This window comes from Lepidochelys olivacea (genome assembly GCF_965140295.1).
Source record: "Lepidochelys olivacea isolate rLepOli2 genome assembly, chromosome: 5".
NCBI classification, from domain to species: domain Eukaryota; kingdom Metazoa; phylum Chordata; order Testudines; family Cheloniidae; genus Lepidochelys; species Lepidochelys olivacea.
This window is the reverse complement of record NC_140415.1, coordinates 133,650,441-133,672,377: the sequence shown is the minus strand read 5'-3', so window position 1 is coordinate 133,672,377 and position 21,937 is coordinate 133,650,441. Positions and strand designations below refer to the sequence as shown.

Sequence of the window (21,937 nt, the reverse complement as noted above, 5' to 3'; positions counted from 1 at the left end):
AACATATTAACCTTATTCAATCTAAGACTTCAGGTTACAGATAGAGTTAAAGTTCTCACCTGCCTTTATTCTCTTTTCCTTTTATTTTGTTTTCTTGGCCTTTGCCTCCAGTAGGATCCCACTCAACATAAGAATCTTCAACTTTCAGGTTCAGATGAGATGATGTATTGTCCAAACTGAAGACAAGTGCTGGTCAAGACAAGATTTCAAAGAGTAAAAAACACATGGATTATTTCCCCCTGCTGTCTACAAGAAAAAAAATTAGGAGTAGTAGACGACAACAATGCACTATAAAAAAATCAAGTAATTATAGTTAAGGCTCCATGTTTGTCATGGAGGTCAGATTCCGTGACCTCCGATTTCTGCAGCAGCCTGGCACGGCTGGCCCAGGGGCTGCCTGAGCAGCTTTGGCAGCCCTTGGGACCGTCGCACTGACTGCTGCTGGGGCAGTCTTGGGTCTCCCCTCACCCCACTACAGCAGCAGGAGCTTGGGGAGGGGGCAGCTCCCCAGAAGGGCAACAGGAACTCCCCTTCCTCAGCTCCTAGGTCCACATGCTGCCTCTGCCTGCAGACACTGCCCCAGCAGCTCCCATTCGCCACAGTTCCCAGCCAATGGGAGCTGCAGAACTGAGGCTTGGGACAGAGTGGAGGCAGCACATGGAGCTAGGGTCACCACTTCCCAGGAGCTGGGTAGGGAGCCTGCCCCCGCCCCACCCCCTCAGCAACCCCCAGGCTGCCCCCAGACACCCAAGTTTTAGTAAGGGGTATATAGTAAAATTCATGGACAGGTCACAGGCCATGAATTTTTGTTTCCACCCATGACCTGTCCATGACTTTTACTAAAAATACCTGTGACAAAAATGTAGCCTTATAATTGGTCTGACATTTGTAACTATAAACAAGTGAAATCCAGCCAGTCCAACTGTAGTCTCGGGACCATGCCACACAGAACACCTTCAAATCGGTGAGTCTCAGCAATTAAAATGTTAGTATTAAATCAGAGACGCTTTCTATACTCCAAGATTTATAATTTGAGAGATAGTGACAAAAAAACTAAACCCATCTTCTGCACTCCATATCACACTGTCTTCTGCAAGCTATTTCTGTGATGAAGATTTAACTGTCATAATCTGTTGATTACAATAAAGCTGAAGCAACAGCAAATACATAGGGACAGTCGAACTGCGAAATGACCTGCAGAGATTAAAGCAGGCATTAGGATGTAAGCAACTAAAGAAGACTCAGTAGTAATTAGTGTCAAATCCTTCACCCTGGGAGAGAAAAAGACAGCATAGAATAGACATAGCCAACCGGCTGCATCCATCATTTTAGTGATTTGATTTTCATCTCTCCTCTGAATACTGTCCTGCTATCATCATCATCATCATCATCAAGTACTATATTTACTGCAGGGAGAAGTGTTTAAGATCAAGGGGTCCACAATTCACAAGCTTGAACCACAGCAATATGCAAACAGATTGAGATCAGAGGCCCATGCTACCCAATATAAAACCAAGATAAAAAATTATGCCAATACTTTGAATCCAACGTCTCACTGGAATTTAAGCAAGTTCCATCTTTGTTATTGCTGACTAAGCAAAATAATTGAGCCTCTTGGGAGTTATGCTTCTGAAGCTAAAGGAAGGAGCCTAACAGTGATTGCCATATTAATAGGTACTACTTAATTAGAACACATTAGAGACTTCCATTTTGCATTTCAATATGCCTATTTTTTAAATAATTGCTTTAAGAGTTGAGATTGCAGTAGAGTTCAATTGAAAGACAGTACAATACAGTTCAAATGCAGCTATCCATCATGAAGCAGCACTTACCAGAAGCAAAATGAATTAGCCAATTTTTCTAAATTAATTAACCCCCTGCTCTCCAGGATATCCACTGTGTTGCAGCAAATTCTTGTAAAGATTACTACTATTGTATCTGATTAAGTCCTGAAAATTGCCTCCGCTTTGTTTTAGATGTTTCTCTTGAAGTTTACATAGTAGTAGTGAAACAGCCTTTTATATAGATTATCTAAGGTAATAGGTGAGGTCCTGCTGCTATAAGAGCACATGCTCAAGATCCATCAGTGATCTCTGGGATTTGGTGTAGGTTCCAAAAAGTGTTTAGGAAGCACAAGCAGATACAGCTAGTTTCTTTTTGAATGCGGACCATATTTTAAAGGCATTTCTTTCCATTGTTGGACCTCAATTTAATGCTTAAGTGTGACAGGAACAGCAAACTGAAAGGTCGGTAAGCCAGTCAACATATCAAACTAGAATACCCATGTCATAAAAATAAAGGGAAGGGTAACCACCTTTCTGTATACAGTGCTATAAAATCCCTCCTGGCCAGAGGCAAAACCTTTCACCTGTAAAGGGTTAAGAAGCTAGGATAACCTCACTGGCACCTGACCAAAATGACCAATGAGGAGACAAGATACTTTCAAATCGGGATGGGGGGGGGGGGGGGAAGACGACAAAGGGTTTGTCTGTGTGATGCTTTTGCCAGGAACACATCAGGAATGCAGGCTCAGAACTTCTGTTACTTAGTACATAATCTAGCTAGAAATGCATTAGATTTCCTTTTGTTTAATGGCTGGTAAAATAAGCTGTGCTGGATGGAATGTATATTCCTGTTTGTGTGTCTTTTTGTAACTTAAGGTTTTGCCTAGAGGGATTCTCTATGTTTTGAATCTGACTATCTGTAAGGTATTTACCATCCTGATTTTACAGAGGTGATTCTTTTACCTTTTCTTTAATTAAAGTTCTTCTTCTAAGAATCTGATTGCTTTTTCATTGTTCTTAAGATGCAAGGGTTTGGCTCTGTGTTCATGTATGCAAATTGGTGAGGATTTTTATCAAGCCTTCCCCAGGAAAGGAGTGTAGGGTTTGGGGGGATATTTTGGGGGAAGACGTCTCCAAGTGGGCTCTTTCCCTGTTCTTTGTTTAACATGCTTGGTGGTGGTAGCATAGGGTTCAAGGACAAGGCAAAGTTTGTACCTTGGGGAAGTTTTTAACCTAAGCTGCTAAGAATAAGCTCAGGGGGTCTTTCATGCAGGTCCTCGCATCTGTACCCTAGAGTTCAGAGTGGGGAAGGAACCCTGACAACCCATCAGTTTGATCTTTTTGGTTTTCAATAAGAATTAAGTCTAACAGACTAAAAACCATCTACTTGGTCATCTTTTTTAGAATGCCTCAGTATAAAACTGAGCACCTTAATTACAGCTATGAAGTTCTTGAAAAGCTACTTTTAAACTCTTCTTCTCTATAAAAGATTGTAGGTCTAGTAATAAATGCCTTGAAGGTTCCAGAAAGAGCTAGATTTAAGTAGACTGGAGGTTGTGACAAACCCTCAAAGACCCTCCTAAGAGAAAAAACCCACACAAAAAAACAAAACAAAAATAAAACCACACATGCAATCTAAAAAAAAAGTTAAACCTTCACTGTCAACTGTAAGTGAGAAACTGCAGTCTGGAAAACTGACACCATAATATTGGAGTTGAAGATTTTGATTAAAAACAAAACACAAAAAAGGGATAAAAGAACCCATGACTTTCCTGAAAGGACATATGGCTCCAGAAATATTTTAAATTGACAGGGTCAGAGGTGACAGCTTAGTGAGCTAGGTCTAAGCTTAAAATCCCTCATCTCTCTGGAACCAGAATTTCAAATCCATTAGCCTGACTAGCTAAAGAGTGCTAAATTCTCCTCAGCGTTTACAATATTGTTTTCTACACATTCATGCGAGACTATCATGTCATTTTACCTTTAGTCTCCAAAGTCATTGGATCAGAGTATTCCCCTGCCACAGCCTTGTTGCAAGCTCTTACCCGAAAGTTCATATATTTTGAATCAAATTTCAGTCCTGAAAAAAATTTTGAAGCACTTAAAGTTAGACATAATTTTTGTGGTTAGTTCCTTATATTCTAGATTAAGAAAATAAGAGGAAAGTTTATTTAGTATATAATGAGGACTAGTAGCTAAAAACAAGGTGACCCAGGTCTGCATAGGAAGGCCCTGTAACTGACCAGTTATCTGGAGGCTACATTCATTTACTGAGTAGCATTTTTGTTTGCAATAAGGATGCCCCCTCAATGGAAAGCGTTTTGTATAGTTGAGCATTCTATGTTTGCAGTGTTGTTGTAGCCATGTTGGTCCCAGACATGAACAGCAGCTCAGTGTAAGCTCAAAAGCTAGTCTTTCACCAAGAGAAGTAGGTCCAATAAGTGATATTATCTCACCCACCTTGTGTCTAATAGGATTCTGTTATATACAAAAAAAAAAAACCAAAAATGAGCGTTTGCGTTCAGAGTCACCTCAAGAGCAGAAGACTTTTTAAGGAGGGTAAATGAGCAATCTTTACCAGATAATGTATATTCAGTGCCCTTAATATAGTCTATCAGCTCCCAGCATGTTTCATCTTTTACTCGAGGAAGCCCATCAAAATTAGTTTTCCTATATTCCAGTACAAAATGATCAATTTTGTTGTCTTCTTCTGGCATTCTCCATACTATTGTTACAGCGTTGTCAGCTACCAGACACTCTACTGGGTCTATCTCCGGAGCTTTGGGGACTGCAAAAGAACAAAAAAAACAAAAGAACATTAGAGTATTGATGAAAAAAAATGTTTGCCACCCCAGTGTTGCAGTCTGTTCCTTTGGATCTACACAAAAGAATCAGAAATTGCCTTTGGTTCAGTAGCACTCATACCTTTCAAGGATTTTACTCAATTATCTACAAATTGGAACTTAAACGAAATACTCTGCCTGTAAAGTGAATATATTAAACACAAAATTAGCACTTTGCTAACAAATATGCATTAGCTCTAGGATTAACTTCTACCATTCTCGTCTTTGTTCTTCTGATAGTACAGGTCAGGCTGACCTCCTTGTATAAACAGTAATAAGTAAACAGAGCTGGCAGGGACTGGCAATTGTGGTTTCATGGTTTTAAGGCTCTTTCAGCTAGATCTTTTTACAGATCATTCAGAGCTAGAGCCCTGATATAGGATCATGCAGCAAGAGCATGCTTCCATCACTTTAGAAAAAAGGTTGGTTTATAATATTTGGATACAAGCACCACTACACAGATTTACAATATAACATTTCCAGAGAAAACAAGGTATATACAGATACGACAGTGACCTGAACACAAAGCATTTACTAATGAGTTAATGAGTGTGTGTATATCTATATGTCAAGATGGTGAACATTTTATTCAAAACACAAAAAAGTCTACCAATGATTATGGTTTATTTTCTGTAGTGTATTTTCTAGCAAAATCCAAGCAAAAGGATAAGAGCTAAAAAGCAAACTAGCTTCTCACCACCAGGACATTGAGGAAAGTATGTTTGCAATAATCATAATTTAAGGTTTACTCAGAATTACTGTGTTTTTATTGTTATCCTCCAAGTCCTCTAATCTCTCAGATCATCTTATGTCAACTTAATCTACTGATTTCACATTCTATCCTTCAAGTACCATATTAAAAAATTCAACTTCCTTTACTAAGCCCTACTCATTAAGTTTCTGATTACCCTTACACTAGAAACAAAACTCACTCCTTACTCCCAGTGTGATATCGGGTCATATTGCAGACCCTCAGCATCTCATGACACCAGCTCCCTAAGAAACATATCAGGGCACATTCTACAACTTGAACCAATTTCACTATATTTCTCTTTCCCATCTATATCCCCAAATATTAACATCTGAGGCACACATCATGCGTGGAGCAGGAAAGAGGCATCAGAAGATGGGTGCATGACAGATAGTAATATACTAATGGATAGCAGGCAAAGTAGGATTTAAAACCAAAAACAAAACCCAACCTTACCAGTGGTCTATTTTAATCAAAGAAAAATTCATATGTTTCTTTCTGAACATAGAATAATGCATAAAGCAAGCAAAAAAGGTGAGTAGCTAATTACAGCTGGAGTCCATGACCAAAACCTTATTTCATCACTAAGCTGAAACCAAGAACTTTAGGAGTCAAATTTACATTGACAGGAAAGGAAAGTAGTATCCATGCGTTTCTTGTTCAAGAATCTGTTTTTGCCTATAAAGGAAAACCATTCTCTACCTAATACTCAAACAACTTCGGCAGTTTTCAAAGGGGTCCTAAAAATAGTTTTTGAAGTATGCTTGTTCACACCCCATTAGGTATTTTATTCCCGAGGCTTATCACTTTGCAGCAAGCTATTCCTCTTACAAGTCACATAAAATGCATTAATGGAGTTTCACGTTTAGGCCTCTTTCTGTGGAAATACATTCCGTTTACAAAGAAGGTGATTCCCACCCCCCGCCAAACACTCAGCCCTCTAAATAGTCTGAGTTCTGATTCAAGCATCATTGGACATTCTTCAGTCTAACTTAGACCCACAATTAAATCTTGAGAATCTATGGTCTTCAAATTGGCAGAGTATCCTGTGGCACCTTACAGACGTGCCACAGGACTCTTCTGCTGCTTTTACAGATCCAACACAGCTACCCCTCTGATACTTGGTCTTCAAATTGTGACTTAAGTTACATCTGTAACACTGCTGCTTTCACTGGGTTTTCACAGATGTAGCCAATTGGAACTTGGTAAGCAGTTCTGTTGATGCACAGGATGCAGCAGAAATTTTTAGCTCACTTTTAACTATCAGCTCTGCAGAGTGAGGATGACTAAGCAGTAAGAACTTTGTCATTCAAGCCAGCAAATACAGGGTTATTTCTCCTCCCCGTCAAAACCCAGTGAGTTTGTTATGTTTTTATTTTAAATGAAGACATATGCATACAAATTACTTAAGTGTATTTAATCCTCAGAGGGCACATTGCCCAAAATGATCAGATTGCAACTTCAGGCAAGTTCACCAGCAAGCATTCAGTCTACTAATTAGGATCTGACCTCAGATCCCAATACTTTCCCAACTTGTTTGGCCTGGCAATAGGTGTGCCGAAAAAAAGCAGTCTGAAAGCATTAACACCATGTGTGGTCACACTGGTCTGGCTGGACACACATCCTAGTCATTTGAAAGTTCAACTTCCCTGACGTGTTTAATTCTACCTACTAGCCATGCTCCTCTCCAGTCATCACTGACTACCTATTCCCCTTTAGGTTCTAGATAGAAAAATTGTAAAAGCATCTGCAGATAAGCATAAGAACTTTTATATTAATTCTTTTTCAGCTTTTGAAGATGCTGAAGTTAGACGTCTAATATTAACATCAAAAGGTATTTAAATTATATTCATGTAAATACTTCAGAGTGACAAACATTCAGTACCATTAGGTTGGTTTTGATTTCTAACATGAAGTTTTCCCTGTATGAATACACAACAGTAGCACATTTACCAAGTAAGGAGGTGCCATTTTCTGTCACTTTTTAGAGCTGACCACTTGGTTATTTAATCACTATGCCTGTCTCCGGTTCAGTGTGCTTGTTCCATATATCTCAAATGAAGGTCAGTCAGAGACAGACACCACCACTGAAGAAAGACAAGACCATTTATTGGGGAATTTACTGAAGCTCTTCATCAGTGAAGCAAACACCATTCTTTTGGCTGATGTAGTACAGCTTAAATTACAGCATGCTTAAAAACAGTGATGCACGCTTCAGTAGAAGAGTGCAAGTTATAATTCAATGATCCCAGCAGGTGTGTCATGAAGTGCATGAAACATGTCAGAGTGACTGAAATTTTAGGTAATTCTTTTTATTTGCATTGAAGACCAGCAGACATCTCTCAAATCTCTGAAAAGCTTAAAGTTTTGCTTTTACTGTATAGTTTCTCTTTATGCAAATGGACCCTAGTCAGAGCATGAGGGGAAAAAAGGATATTCCACTTGAAGTTACAAAACAAAGAAAGTTTGAGAGTGCAGCAAACACTCACTCCAGCTCACTTCTTATAGCATGAAATGAAGGTAGCATTAAGCCAGAGTGTTGCACATTTATAACTTGCCAAGAGGAGATACTTTATTAGCCTTCCCAGCAGAAGCAGAAAGTCTTCAGTCTATGTACATATCCCATGCAGCCAGCCTCCCAAGCATGCCATTTTGAAGAGTTACTGAACATTTTTAAATATCACAACTTAAGTGTAAATGCTTTTCACTTCTCACAAGGGTTATTTGAATAGAACACAGGACAAGTTGTAGTCATAAGACTTGATGTTCCAGCAGGGCTCGTGGTTTACAAAATGTTTGGGAATTTCTGTCTAAGTTGTATAGAGATTGAGAACAAAGATTTATGAAAGTCTTAGAGAATCACAAAAACAATTCTAACTGGTTTAAAGAGAAATATAGTAGTATTTGGAGAGAAGATTATAGAAGTCAGCCAGCAACAGGTTAAGAGTTTGAGAGAAATACTAAGACATCTATCATTCAGAGGCCATGCCAGCAACTTTTGAAGCACCTACCTCTACCCATTATTTTTGGCATCTTCTTATATACCAGATAGAAAGATGAGATTCTTTCATGTGTTTACTTTTAGAAGTTGTAAGATACTCCTGTACCATTGTGATGAGCATTATCTAGGCATTTAAATATCACCACCTCATCAAGTTTGGGATTTCAAACTGTCTGAATCAACACCCAGTTTAAGTTTTGCCTACAAGAATCTGTGCTGCTATAAGTAGTGACAGAGCTCTATACCAAATAGTTACAAGCTATTTAAGTTATCCACCAGGGAGAGGGGAAAAAAAAAAAAATCCAGTGATATCCTTACAGTTGATCTTTCCACATTTAAATGCCAAGTGCCGGATTATCTTGTATGAACAAGAATGTAGCTAACCAAAATTATGTTAAAAGAAAAGGAGGACTTGTGGCACCTTAGAGACTAACCAATTTATTTGAGCATAAGCTTTTGTGAGCTACAGCTCACTTCATCGGATGCATACTGTGTGCATCCGATGAAGTGAGCTGTAGCTCACGAAAGCTTATGCTCAAATAAATTGGTTAGTCTCTAAGGTGCCACAAGTCCTCCTTTTCTTTTTGCGAATACAGACTAATACGGCTGCTACTCTGAAAACTAACAGCACTGGTCACTCAAGTCCTCCATTTGTCTCCCCACATAACAGGTACAGTATACAAGCAGCATTTCAATCTTCCTCCCTTATCTAGAAAGGGTAAGAGGATAACTGAGTTACCATTTTCATCCGGAGGCTAAGGACTGAATGGTAATTTCAGCACAGCTCATCGTGAGTTGCCAATTAAGCACCATGATAGTGATTTGAGACAAACGCTAAGCACAGGACCAAGATTACCTCCACATCATATAGCAAAAGGGACCATGACTGCCAGCAGGAGGCTTAATAGTTCTGGAAACAGTGTCAAGGTGGTTATTAATTCCCACACCAAAGGAAAGGCTTCCTTAAGTTGGAGCTCAGGCTGTAAATATCAGCAATTTCAAGTTTAGTGGACTGTTACCTTTGAGAATCTAATATCTAATCCAGATATTTAATATCAAAGATCAGATCATCTTTTTAAAAGGAAGTACAAAAAGGAAGTCAGAGGAACTTGAACACTCTTGTCTCTACACTTATATCCCTGGCATTTTGTGAACTGCATGTGAAGGAGTAACATGTCAAACAAGACTCAGCTTGTGAGTATGTTAAACACTTGATACCTTGCCAGTGCAGGAAGGATCTTAGGCAATTACCTATAACGGTGAAGTACAGGTCTGGGAGCAAAGAACAAGTTCCATTCCCACCTTCGTTGACTGGTCCTTATACTGTATAAAGGTCTATATGTGTTACCACCTTTATGAAGTAGATGATCTAGATCTGATATTTGCCAAGTAAATATTGAAGAAACTGTTTAAGATAGCTGAAAAAAATCCACATATTAAAACGCATTAAACAAACTATTGTTTATCCCAGATATCTTATAGTATAAAAATTCAATTCACTACAGACTTAATTTTACCTGGCAAAAACTTTAAAGCTTGGAGCATCTGCCTTTCCTGAGAGAAGTCCACCATCAAGTGAGTCATGTTATCACTGACCTTTGGTTTCAAAGAGATGCGGAATGCTGAAGCCATTGTGACTCTACAGAAAAGAAAGGCTTATTAGGAAAACGTGGTTCATATTTTGGAAATTCTATACTCAGGAAGTTAACTTTGAGGTGTGTCAAAACCATGTGATTTTTTATAATTCACTTCAGAAGTTGCTACAGGTTTGAGTGCACTGTTCTTCCCTTATTATATTTGAAAAAAAAATCAGCTCCCACATTTTAAAATGGTGGTGTTAACCAGTTTTCTGAAGTTTAAGTTACAAGAAGTGTTTCACTGCTCAAAAGATCTGGTGTTAGTTGCAAGTGCCTCCCTCTCACTTGATCTGTGACATTATGAGTCTCCATGTAAGAATCTAGAAGTGACTAAAAAGACTTCAAGCCTGATTCTCCCAGGCTTCGTACCTGGGGTATTCATTTAAACCTGTACACACAGTAATGATAGCCACTGAAAGTGAAAAATTCTGATCTGGTAGCATTTTACAGCCACTTTGCACAAGCCTAGAATCATAGGACTGGAAGGGATCTCAGGAAGTTATCTTGTCTGGTCCTCTAAACTCATAGCAAGACTAAGTATTATCTAAACCATCCCTGACAGGTGTTTGTCTAACCTGCTCTGAATCTCCAACAATAGAGATTCCACAGCCTCCCTAGGCAATTTATTCCAGTGCTTAACTTTCTGTCAGGGTAGTTTTTCCTGCAATGTCCAACCTAAACTGCCCTTGCTGCAATTTAAGCTCCTTAACCTCTGAGGATAGGACAAGAAGCAAAGGAGAACAATTTTTCTCCCTCCTCCTTGTAATAGCCTTTTATGTACTTGAAAAAAAACTTATGTCCCCTCTCAGTCTTCTCTTCTCCAGACTGAACAAGCCAAGTCTCCCGCCCCCCAAATCTTCCTTCATAGGTCACATTTTCCAGACCTTTACATCGTTTTTGTTGCTCTTCTCTGGACTGTCTCCAATTTGTCCACATTTTTCTTGAAATGTAATGCCCAGAACTGGACACAATACTCCAGTTGAAGCCTAATCAGCATAGAGTAGAGAGGAAAGAATTACTTCTCATGTCTTGCTTAAAATGCTCCTGCTAATACATCCCAGAATTATGTTTGCCAGTTTTTGCAACAATGTTACACTGTTGACTCCTTTAGCCTGTGATCCATTATGACTCCCAGATCCCTTTCTGCAGTACTCCTTCCTAGGCAGTCATTTCCCATTTTGTATGTGTGCAACTGACTGTTCCTTCCTACTTGGAGTACTTTGCATTTGTCCTTACTGAATTTCATCCTATTTACTTCAGACCACTTCTCCAATTTGTCCAAATCATTTTGAATTTTAATCCTTATCCTCCAAAGCATTTGCAACCCCTCCCAACTTGGTACCATCAACAAACTTTATAAGAATATTCTCTATGCCATTATCTAAATCACTGAAGAGGATATTCAGCAGAACTGGACCCGGAGCTGATCCCTGTGGGACCACACTTGTATGCCCTTCCAGCTCGACTGTGAACCACTGATAACTACCCTCTGGGAATGGTGTTCCAACCAGTTATGCACCCACCTTACAGTAACTCCATCTAGGCTGTATTTCCCTAGTTTATGAAAAGGGTCTATCACCTGCCCACCCATCCACAAAGCTTGTTACCCTGTCAATGAAAGCTATTAGGTTGGGGTGACATGATTTGTTCTTGACAAATCCATACTGACTGTTACTTATCACCTTATTATCTTCTAGGTGTCTGCAAAATGATTGCTTAATTATTTGCTCCATTATCTTTCTGGGTACAGAAGTTAAGATGACTGACTAATTCTCTGGGTTGTCTTTATTTCCTTTTTATAGATTAGCACTATATTTGCCCCTTTTCCATTTCCCTGGAATCTCTCTCATCTTCCATGACTTTTCAAAGATAATCACTAATGGCTCATATCTCCTCAATCAGCTCCTTGACTATTTTAGGATGTATTTCATCAGGCCCGGGTGACTTGAAGCAGGACCAAATGAAAGACACAAGGCATTGAAGAATTAAGGCCTTAATCTGATTCTCAAGTATCAACTTATGTATCCATAATTAGAAATGCACTAGCTACCAACACTGTAGAAAACAAATTTGTTCCTCAATTACAGAAGATCATTAAAGATTTCACTATAAAGCACCTTCACTCTTCCATTGAAGAAAATTCCAGTTGTCTCTTTAAAATGCAGATTCCCATTTTGAAAGTACTAGACATGACTCAGAAACAAAGTCTGTTTTCTGCTGAATCAAATAGCATGCTTTATTAGCACCACCCTACTCATCTAATTTAGGGGATGAGGAGAGGTTAGTTGTATACATTTGACTGTACATATAACCAGTATCATGGTAGAGACTGGAGCATAAAATAGTTAACAGCTTTCATGTTCACTCTCAGATCTGACTTCATAGCTCCAGAATCAGCACGGGTATGATAACATCACCAGTCTATGTAAGTGGGAGGCAGTAGGAAAAGGAGAGCAAGGCCTGGTCTACACTACGAGTTTGTCCGATTTAGCAGCGTTACATCGAATTAACCCTACACCCGTCCACACAACGAAGCCTCTTTCTTTTGTACATAAAGGGCTCTTAAAACAGATTTCTGCACTCCCCAACAAGGGGATTAGCGCTGAAATAGACATTGCTGTTTCGAATTAGGGTAAGTGTGGACACAATTCAAAGGTATTGGCCTCCGGGAGCTATCCTACACTGCACCATTGTGACCGCTCTGGACAGCACTCTGAACTCAGATGCACTGGTCAGGTGTACAGGAAAAGCCCTGTGAACTTCTGAATCTCATTTCCTGTTTGGCCAGGCGAGCTCATCAGCACAGGGGACCATGCAGTCCCAGAATCGAAAAAGAGCTCCAGCATGGACCGAAGGGGAGGTACCGGATCTGATCACTGTATGGGGAGAGGAATCTGTGCTATCAGAACTATGTTTCAAAAAAGACAAAATGCCAAAACATTTTAAAAAAAAAGTCTCCAAGGCCACGAGGGACAGAAGCTACAGCAGGGATGCAACACAGTGCCACGTGAAACTTAAGGAGCTCAGACAAGCATACCAGAAAACCAAAGAATCAAACGGACGCTCCGGGACAGAGCCCCAGACATGCCGCTTCTACGTTGAGCTGCATGCAATTCTAGGGGGGCCACCACCACTACCCCATCCCTGTCCGTGGACTCCGATGATGGGGTACTCTCCGTCATGGCTGAGGATTTTGCGGATGGGGAAGATGAGCTTGAGGACAGCACACTGTTCTCCCCGACGGGCAGGATCCTTTCATCACCCTGACTGAAATACCCTCCCAACCCAACCAAGCCGGAGAAGGGACCTCTGGTGAGTGTACCTTTTTAAATATAATACATGTTATAAAAGCAAGCATTTTTTAATGATTAAGTAGCCCTGAGGACTTGGGATGCATTCGTGACCAGTACAGCTACTGGAAAAGTCTGTTAACGTGTCTGGGGATGGAGCGGAAATCTTCTAGGGACATCTCCATGAAGCTCTCCTGGATGTACTCCCAAAGCCTTTGCAAAAGGTTTCTGGGGAGGACAGCCTCATTCAGTCCTCCATGGTAGGACATTTTACCATGGCAGGCCAGCAGCACGGTGTCTGGAATCATTGCATAACAAAGCATGGCAGCATATAGTCCAGGTGTTTGCTGGCATTCAAGCAACATCCATTCTTGATCTCTCTGGGTTATCCTCAGGAGAGTGATATCGTTCATGGTAACCTGGTTGAAATAGGGGAATTTAATTAAGGGGACATTCAGAGGTGGCCGCACCTACTTGGCTGTTTGCCTGTGCCTGAAAAGAAATCCTCCCCGCAGTTAGCTACGCAGTTGGGGGCGGCGCAGCACTGAGCTGTTCGCATTTGGCTAGCAGGGATTTCCCTGATATCAGCTACACGGTGGGGGGAGGGGTAAAGTAATCATCCTAGAGAACTGGATTGGGGGGCGGGGTTAAGTTTGGTTTCTGCTGCTGCACATTAACAGGAAAACCGCAGCACTAAATAGCCAACTCAACATGCTTTGCTTGGGATGAGAGAGGAGGGCACTGCTGTTATGAAGGTTGCAGAAGCTGAAAGACTATGGCTTACCATGGCCACCTGCAAGCTGAATTCTGTTGCCCGGCACTGCGTGTGTGATCTCTAACACAAGATGCAAAATGCAATCTTGTACCAAAAATCACATGTGCTATGTAATGTGAATAGTGTTGTTCACCGTGGAAGAGTATAGCCATTGTTCTATAAAATGTACCTTTAAAATACTTCACTCTTTCTCCCTCCAGCAGCTGCAAATGTTTCAAGCCTCCCTCCTCCATCCCAAAGGCTATCTCAGATAAGGTGGCGAAAAAAAATGCATGCACAATGAAATGTTCTTTGAACTCATGCAGTCGTTCGGCACTGACGGAGCTCAGCAGAACATGTGGAGGGACACAATAGCAGAGTATAGGAAAGGAGCCAATGAAGGTGAAGAGAGGTGGTGGCAGGAAGATCAGAGGAGGCATGAGGCAATGCTGGGGCTACTCTGAGATCAAACGGACATGCTCCAGCATCTGCTGGAGGTTCATGAACAGCAGCAGGATCACAGACTGCCGCTGCAGCCCCTGTTTAACCACCCTCCCTCCTCCCCAAGTTCCATAGCCTCCTCACCCAGACGCCCAAGAACGCAGGGGGGAAACTCCAGGCACCCAACCACTCCACCCCAGGGGACAGCCCAAGCAACAGAAGGCTATCATTCAAGAAGTTTTGAAGTGGCCTTTTCCTTCCCTCCTCCCACACCCCACCTGGGCTATCTTCCTATTTTTATAATCAATAAAGAATACATGTTTTTTTAAAATTATAGTGACTATTTCCTTTGCAAGCAAGCTGTCATTGAAAAGGGGGAGCGGGGGGGGGGCGGGGCTTACAGGGAATTTAGAGGCAACCAAGGGGGTGGGTTTTCATCAAGGAGAAACAAACAGAAGTGTCACACAGAACCCTGGCCAGTCATGAAACTGGTTTTCAAAGCTCTAACGCGCAGTACTTCCTGCTGTGCTCTAACAGCCCTGGTGTCTGGCTGCGTGTATTCAGCGGCCAGGCGATTTGCATCAAACTGCCACCCTGCCATAATCGTCTCCCCCTTACTCTCAGAGATTGTGGAGCACACAGCAAGCAGCAATAACAGTGGGAATATTGGTTTCGCTGAGGTCTGAGCGAGTCAGTAAACTGCGCCAGCAACCCTTTAAATGTCCAAATGCACACTCTACCACCATTCTGCACTTGCTCGGCCTATAGTTGAACAGCTTCTTACTACGGTCCTGCACTTAGGACGGAAGAATCCCATGCACCGCTACAGACTAGGGACCGAATGGCGAGTCAGCAGTTCTGCAGAAAAGGACCTAGGGGTGACAGTGGACGAGAAGCTGGATATGAGTCAGTGTGCCCTTGTTGCCAAGAAGGCCAATGGCATTTTGGGATGTATAAGTAGAGGCATTGCCAGCAGATCGAGGGACGTGATCGTTCCCCTCTATTCGACATTGGTGAGGCCTCATCTGGAGTACTGTGTCCAGTTTTGGGCCCCACACTACAAGAAGGATGTGGATAAATTGGAGAGAGTCCAGCGAAGGGCAACAAAAATGATGAGGGGACTGGAACACATGACTTATGAGGAGAGGCTAAGGGAACTGGGATTGTTCAGTCTGTGGAAGAGAAGAATGAGGGGGGATTTGACAGCTGCTTTCAACTACCTGAAAGGGGGTTCCAAAGAGGATGGATCTAGACTGTTCTCAGTGGTAGCAGATGACAGAATGAGGAGTAATGGTCTCAAGTTGCAGTGGGGGAGGTTTAGGTTGGATATTAGGAAAAACTTTTTCACTAGGAGGGTGGTGAAACACTGGAATGCGTTGCCTAGGAAGGTGGTGGAATCTCCTTCCTTAGAAGTTTTTAAGGTCAGGCTTGACAAAGCCCTGGGTGGGATGATTTAGTTGGGGATGGGTCCTGCTTTGAGCAGGGGGTTGGACTAGGTGACCTCCTGAGGTCCCTTCCAACCCTGATATTCTATGATACGGTCCAGGGTGCCTGTTGACGGCTTCATGAGCCAGGGCATTAAGGGGTAGGCTGGGTCCCCAAGGGTAACTATAGGCATTTCAGCATCCCTGTCAAAGTTCCTTCCCCACTCTGAACTCTAGGGTACAGATGTGGGGACCTGCATGAAACCCCCTAAGCTTATTTTTATGGGCTTTGGTTAAAACTCCCCCAAGGTACCAACTATTTTACCTTTTGCCCTTGGACTTTATTGCTGCCACCACCAAGCGTCTAACAAATATGTAACTTCTTTCCCCCAAAATCCTCCCCAAACCCTACACCCCCTTTCCTGGGGAAGGCTTGAAAAAATCCTCACCAATTTGCATACATGAACACAGACCCAAACCCCTGGATCTTAAGAACAGTGAAAAAACAACCAGGTTCTTAAAAGAAGAATTTTAATAGAAGAAAAGGTAAAAGAATCACCTCTGTAAAATCAGGATGGTAAATACCTTACAGGGTGATCAGATTCAAAACAGAGAATCCCTCTAGGCAAAACCTTAAGTTACAAAAAGACAAAAACAGGAATCTACATCCCATTCAGCACAGCTTATTTTATCAGCCATTTAAACAAAACAGAATCTAACGCGTATCTAACTAGCTTACTTACTAAGTTCTAAGACTCCATTCCTTTTCTGTTCCTGGCAAAAGCACCACACAGAGAGAACCTTTGTTTCACCCCCTCCCCCCAGCTTTGAGAGCATCTTGTCTCCTCATTGGTCATTTTGGTCAGGTGCCAGCAAGGTTATCCTAGCTTCTTAACCCTTTACAGGTGAAAGGGTTTTTCCTCTGGCCAGGAGGGATTTTAAAGGTGTTTACCCTTCCCTTTATATTTATGACACCCCCCAAAAATCACAGATAGGGTGAAACGCTGGCTGTGATTTCTTCCTGGAGCTCTAGGAAGAAACAGAGTTAATAAGACAGCCGCACCTCTAAATATCCTACCAAGATTAACAATATTTTCCACATCTCAAGGACTATTTTAACCAGTTGATTCTGGGAAACTTTCAAGGGAGAGTGCATCAGCCACTTTGTTAGAAGCTCCTGAGATGTGCTGGATGTCAAAACCAAAATCTTGGAGAGCTAAACTCCACCGAATAAGTTGTTTGTTATTTCCCGTGGCGGTATGAAGCCACCGTAGTGCAGCATGATCGGTTTGCAGGTGGAAATGCCGTCCCCAAACATATGGGCGTTCAGCTTTTCCAGAGCTTAGACAATGGCGTAACATTCTTTTTCACTGACTGACCAGTTGCTTTCCCTCTCAGACAGCTTCTTGCTGAGAAACACTACAGGGTGGAATTCTTGATCCGGTCCTTCCTGCATTAAAACTGCTCCCACACCACGCTCGGATGCATCTCTGGTTACTAGGAACAGTTTGTCGAAGTCTGGGGCCCTTAGTACAGGGTCAGACATGAGTGTCGCTTTAAGCTGGTTAAAGGCCTTCGACACTCTTCTGTCCACTGAAAGGCATCTGGCTGTTTCTTTTTCGTTAGATCTGTCAGTGGGGCGGCGATTTGGCTGTATTGTGGTACAAGTCACCTGTAATAATCGGCCAAGCCTAAGAAGGATTAGACCTGTTTCTTTGACTTTGAGACAGGCCACTTTTGGATAGCATCCACTTTGGCCTGTAGGAGGTTGATAGTTCCTTGACCCACCTGGTGTCCAAGGTGGGTCACTCTGTTTAGGCCTATTTGACACTTCTTAGCCTTAACAGTTAGTCCTGCCTCCCTTATGCACTCAAGGACTTTTTGTAGATGTTCCAGGTGTTCTGCCCAGGAATCCGAAAATATGGCCACATCGTCTAGGTAGGCAACGGCATATTCTCCTAATCCTGCTAGGAGACCATCTACAAGTCTTTGGAAGGCGGCAGGTGCATTCCGCAGCCTGAAAGGGATTACATTAAATTCATACAGCCTGACGTGTGGTGAAGGCTGACCTTTCCTTGGCAGATTCATCTAGCAGTACCTGCCAGTACCCCTTGGTTAAGTCCAAGGTAGAGATGAACTGGGCCCGTCCCAGTTTCTCTGATAGTTCATCTGTGTGTGGCATTGGATAGTTGTCTGGGCAAGTTACAGCATGTAGCTTACTGTAGTCCACGCAAAAACGTATCTCCCCATCTGATTTGGGAACTAGAACCACTGGAGATGCCTATGCACTGCCAGAGAAGCAGATTACCCCCATTTGTAACGTATACTGGATCTCCTGTTCTATAGCAGTTTTAGCCTGAAGAGACACCCGGTAAGGTTGGACTTTAATTGGGTAAGCATTACCTGTGCCAATGGAGTGGTATGCCCGTTCAGTCAGTCCTGGGGTGGCTGAGAACATCGGCGCGTAGCTAGTGCACAGCTCCTTGATCTACTGTCACTGCATATGCCCAAGGGTCATGGAGAGGTTCACCTCTTCATGTCACTAGCACTTTTCCCTTCATAGTAGACACCTTCAGGCCACTCAGCGTCATCTCCTCCCTGGGCTGTAAACTGACAAACCTTTAATTCTCTGGAATAAAAGGGCTTTAGAGAACTAATATGGTACACCTTAGGCTTTTGGTTGGAGGTAGGGAATGCTATGAGATAATTAACAGCTCCCAGGCCCCCCTGGACCATGAATGGCTCTTCCCACAACGCTTCCATTTTATGGGCCTGGAGTGCCCTTAAGACCATGACCTGGTCTCCTACTTTGAAGGAACGCTCTCTGGCATGTTTATCATACCAGGCTTTTTGCTCTTTTTGAGCATCCTGTAAGTTTTCTTTAGCAAGGGCTAGAGAGGTTCGGAGGGCGTTTTGTAGGTTGGTTACCAAGTCCAGAATGTTAGTTCCTGGAGAAGCTGTAAACTCCTCCCATTGCTGCTTCACCAACTGTAATGGCCCCTTAACCTCATGGCCATATACAAGTTCAAATGGGGAAAACCCTAAACTGGGATGTGGTACAGCTCTGCAGGCAAAGAGCAACTGCTGCAACACTAGGTCCCAATCACTGGAGTGCTCATTTACGTATCATGGCCCCCAAAGTTCCATTAAACTTCTTCACCAGGCCATTTGTTTGATGGTGGTAAGGAATGGCAACCAAGTGATTTATCCCATGAGCTTCCCAAAGGCTTTCCATAGTTCCTGCCAGGAAATTAGTTCCTGCATCTGTGAGGATGTCGGAGGGCCAACCTACCCTGGCAAAAATGTCTGCTAGTGCTTGGCACACACTTTTAGCCCTGAGGTTGCTTAGAGCTACTACTTCTGGCCATCGGGTGGCAAAATCCATGAAAGTCAGTATGTACTGCTTTCCTCTTGTGTCTTTTTTGGAAAAGGACCCAGAATATCCACAGCTACTTGCTGAAATGGAACTTCAATGATGGGGAATGGCTGGAGAGGGGCTTTGACCTGGTCTTGGGGTTTTCCCACTCTTTGGCATACTTCACAAGACTGGACATAGGTAGAAACATCCTTGCCCAGTCCCTCCCAGTGGAATGACCTCCCCAAAACAGTCTTTGGTATTGTTCACCCCAGCATGGCCACTAGGATGATTGTGGGCGAAGCTCAAGAGCTTGACCCGGTACTTAGTTGGAACTACCAACTGTCTGAGGATGCCAGTCTTCCTGGTGTCCACCAGGAAGAGTTTCCTTATATAAAAAAGTCCTCTTTCTACAACAAACCTGGATTGATTAGAAGAGCTGAGAGGCAGTGGATTGCTCCATGCCACCGTCCAAGCTCCCTGGAGGCGCTCTTCTGCTTCCTATTCAGTCTGGAACTGTTCCCTTGGTGCTGGAGACATCAGTTCCTCATTAGATTGTGGACCTAGGCTTGGTCCCTCTGGAAGCGATGTAGGGGATGGGGCTGTTCCTGTTGACTGTGAACCGCTCTCCGCTGGTTCACTATGTTGGGGTTCAGGCTCCGGCTGAGCCTCTGGTGTAGGGTTATCGGCTGCTGCCGGTTCAGGTTTGCTGGGGCCCTCTGGTGTTGGGGTTGCAAGTACTGGATTCAGTGCTGGCAATGCGTCTGGTGCTGGTTATTCTGCCGGTTCCGGGACTGGCTCTGTCTGGGTCTCTGGGACTGGATCCACTACTGCTGTTGCAGACCTTGGCCTGGGATCCAGGTCCATCACCTCTGACCAAGTCCTGGTAGAAGTTTCCGGAACAGAGCTAGGCGTGATGGCTTGTTTAGCCTGGCTGCAGGTGACCATTCTCACCCTCTTGGCTAGCTTCACATGATTGGCCAAGTCTTCCCCCAACAGCATGGGGATGGGATAATCATCATAGACTGCAAAAGTCCATGTTCCTGATCAGCCCTTGTACTGGACAGGCAACTTGGCTGTAGGCAAACTGAAAGAGTTTGACTTGAAGGGTTGAATTGTCACTTGGATCTCTGGGTCAATTCAATTGGGGTCCACTAAGGAAGCATGGATAGCCGACACTTGTGCTCCAGTGTCCCTCCACGCGGTGACCTTCCCGCCCACACTCAGTTTCCCTCCGCTCCAAGGGTATCTGGGAGGTATCTGGGCCTGAGGACCTCCGGTGCAATGAACTGTAATCTGTTGGGGTTCTTGGGGCAGTTGGCCCTCACATGCCCCGGCTCGTTACATTTAAAACATTGTCCAGCCGACGGATCACTGGGGCGAGGTGGGTGGCCGGAGAATGGTGTGGCAGGACGATAAGGTGTCTGGTGTATTCCTTGGTGTATAGTTGGGGCCTTGGGCTGCCCCTGGTAGTAGGGTGTGGTCTGAGGGTGTCCCTCCCTCCAACTGTGACCAGGGTTGTTGTTCTCTCCTCCCTCCACCCGTTTTGTTCTGGCTTGCCCCACCTCTCTGGCAGTCTGGGACTGCTCGTATCGATCAGCATAAGAAGCAAGACTTTCTGCTGAGTCCATTTCCTTATCCCACAAACACGGTTTTATTTCCTCTTTGGACATATTCAGGAATTGCTCCTGAGCTATCAAATCACACATTCCATTAAAGCTAGTGACCCCCCTTCCTTGGGCCCATTTAACAGATCCTTCATCTGGTTTAGATAAGCCATATTACTTAGTCCAGGCTCTCTTAAGAGTTCAAAATGTTACTCTGTACGTTTCAGATGTAATTTGAAATTGCTTTAAAACCAAATCCTTGAACTTATTATAGTCAGAAGCTTCATCAGTAGGCATCTTATTGAATATTTCCAGAGCTTTTCCAGTCAATTTTGCAACCAATGTGCTCATCTTGTGAACTTCAGGAATTTTATGGAGTGCAGTGTCTCAAAGGTGAGAAAATATTCAACAATATCACTGGATTCATCATACTGTGGACATCACTGCTCCCATTTGTGGATTGCTGGGGAAGGATTGTTAGGGTTATCCAGTAGATTCTGCTTAGCCCTTACCTTCTCCATCTCCAGTTCATGATTCCTCTCTTTTTCCTTTTCCTCCATAGCTCTCCTGTGAGCAGCCTCTTGGTTCTTTTCTGCCTCCATAGCTCTCCTGTGGGCAGCCCCTAGGGCTTTTTCTGCCTCTTTCGCTGCCTCCAGTCTGGTTAACTCCAATTTGTGTTGTGCCTTGGTTTCTGTCATGTTTGCCTCGGTTTTTAACTAACTTTACACCCAAGAGTTAGAAATAAGCAAGCAAAAAACTTGGCTTGTCAAACAAAATAGGTTGTGCTGTAATTGGATATCTATGTTCTCTGACAGTGGTTGTCAGCCTACAGAAAAATCCTTAAAAAAACCTAACATCTTTGTCTCCAGGCAAATAGACAGAAAACCCCTCTATCTGCTCTTAGGTAAAAAAAAGAAAAAAAAAACACACACACACACACCACGAACTTCAGGTCTGTGAAGACTTGTGAATTTCCCTGCAGGAGGTTAACTACCCTGCCTTTAGGTAGAGAAAACTCCAGCTCATAAAAGAATTCTCTTTTGTCTCTGC

At 42.9% G+C, this 21,937-nt stretch overlaps 2 protein-coding genes across 5 annotated transcripts in view; one reads left to right on the top strand and one right to left on the bottom strand.

Moving 5' to 3' along the window:
- Positions 1 to 14,806, top strand: part of LOC311520834 (uncharacterized protein) — a 35,161-nt gene extending 20,355 nt beyond the window's left edge. The window contains exons 3-5 of one of the 2 annotated variants that reach the window (XR_014711709.1): positions 7,168 to 7,212; positions 12,388 to 13,328; positions 14,282 to 14,806. Coding sequence is in view for 1 of the 2 variants with exons in the window: in XM_084628673.1 (XP_084484799.1) it covers positions 7,168 to 7,174 (7 nt within the window). In the remaining variant the exon portion in view is untranslated. Of the gene's footprint in view, positions 1 to 7,167; positions 7,213 to 12,387; positions 13,418 to 14,281 lie in introns of those variants that run through there. The other variant, XM_084628673.1, reaches the window with a different exon arrangement.
- The window catches only part of FSD1L (fibronectin type III and SPRY domain containing 1 like), a 63,828-nt gene that overhangs the window by 16,442 nt on the left and 25,449 nt on the right, over positions 1 to 21,937 (bottom strand). For all 3 annotated transcript variants that reach the window (XM_084628664.1, XM_084628665.1, XM_084628666.1), the window contains exons 6-9: positions 9,897 to 10,018; positions 4,363 to 4,572; positions 3,766 to 3,864; positions 60 to 189 (exon numbers count right to left, since the gene is read on the bottom strand). In XM_084628664.1, coding sequence (XP_084484790.1) covers positions 60 to 189; positions 3,766 to 3,864; positions 4,363 to 4,572; positions 9,897 to 10,018 — 561 coding nt within the window. The remainder of the gene's footprint in view (positions 1 to 59; positions 190 to 3,765; positions 3,865 to 4,362; positions 4,573 to 9,896; positions 10,019 to 21,937) is intronic.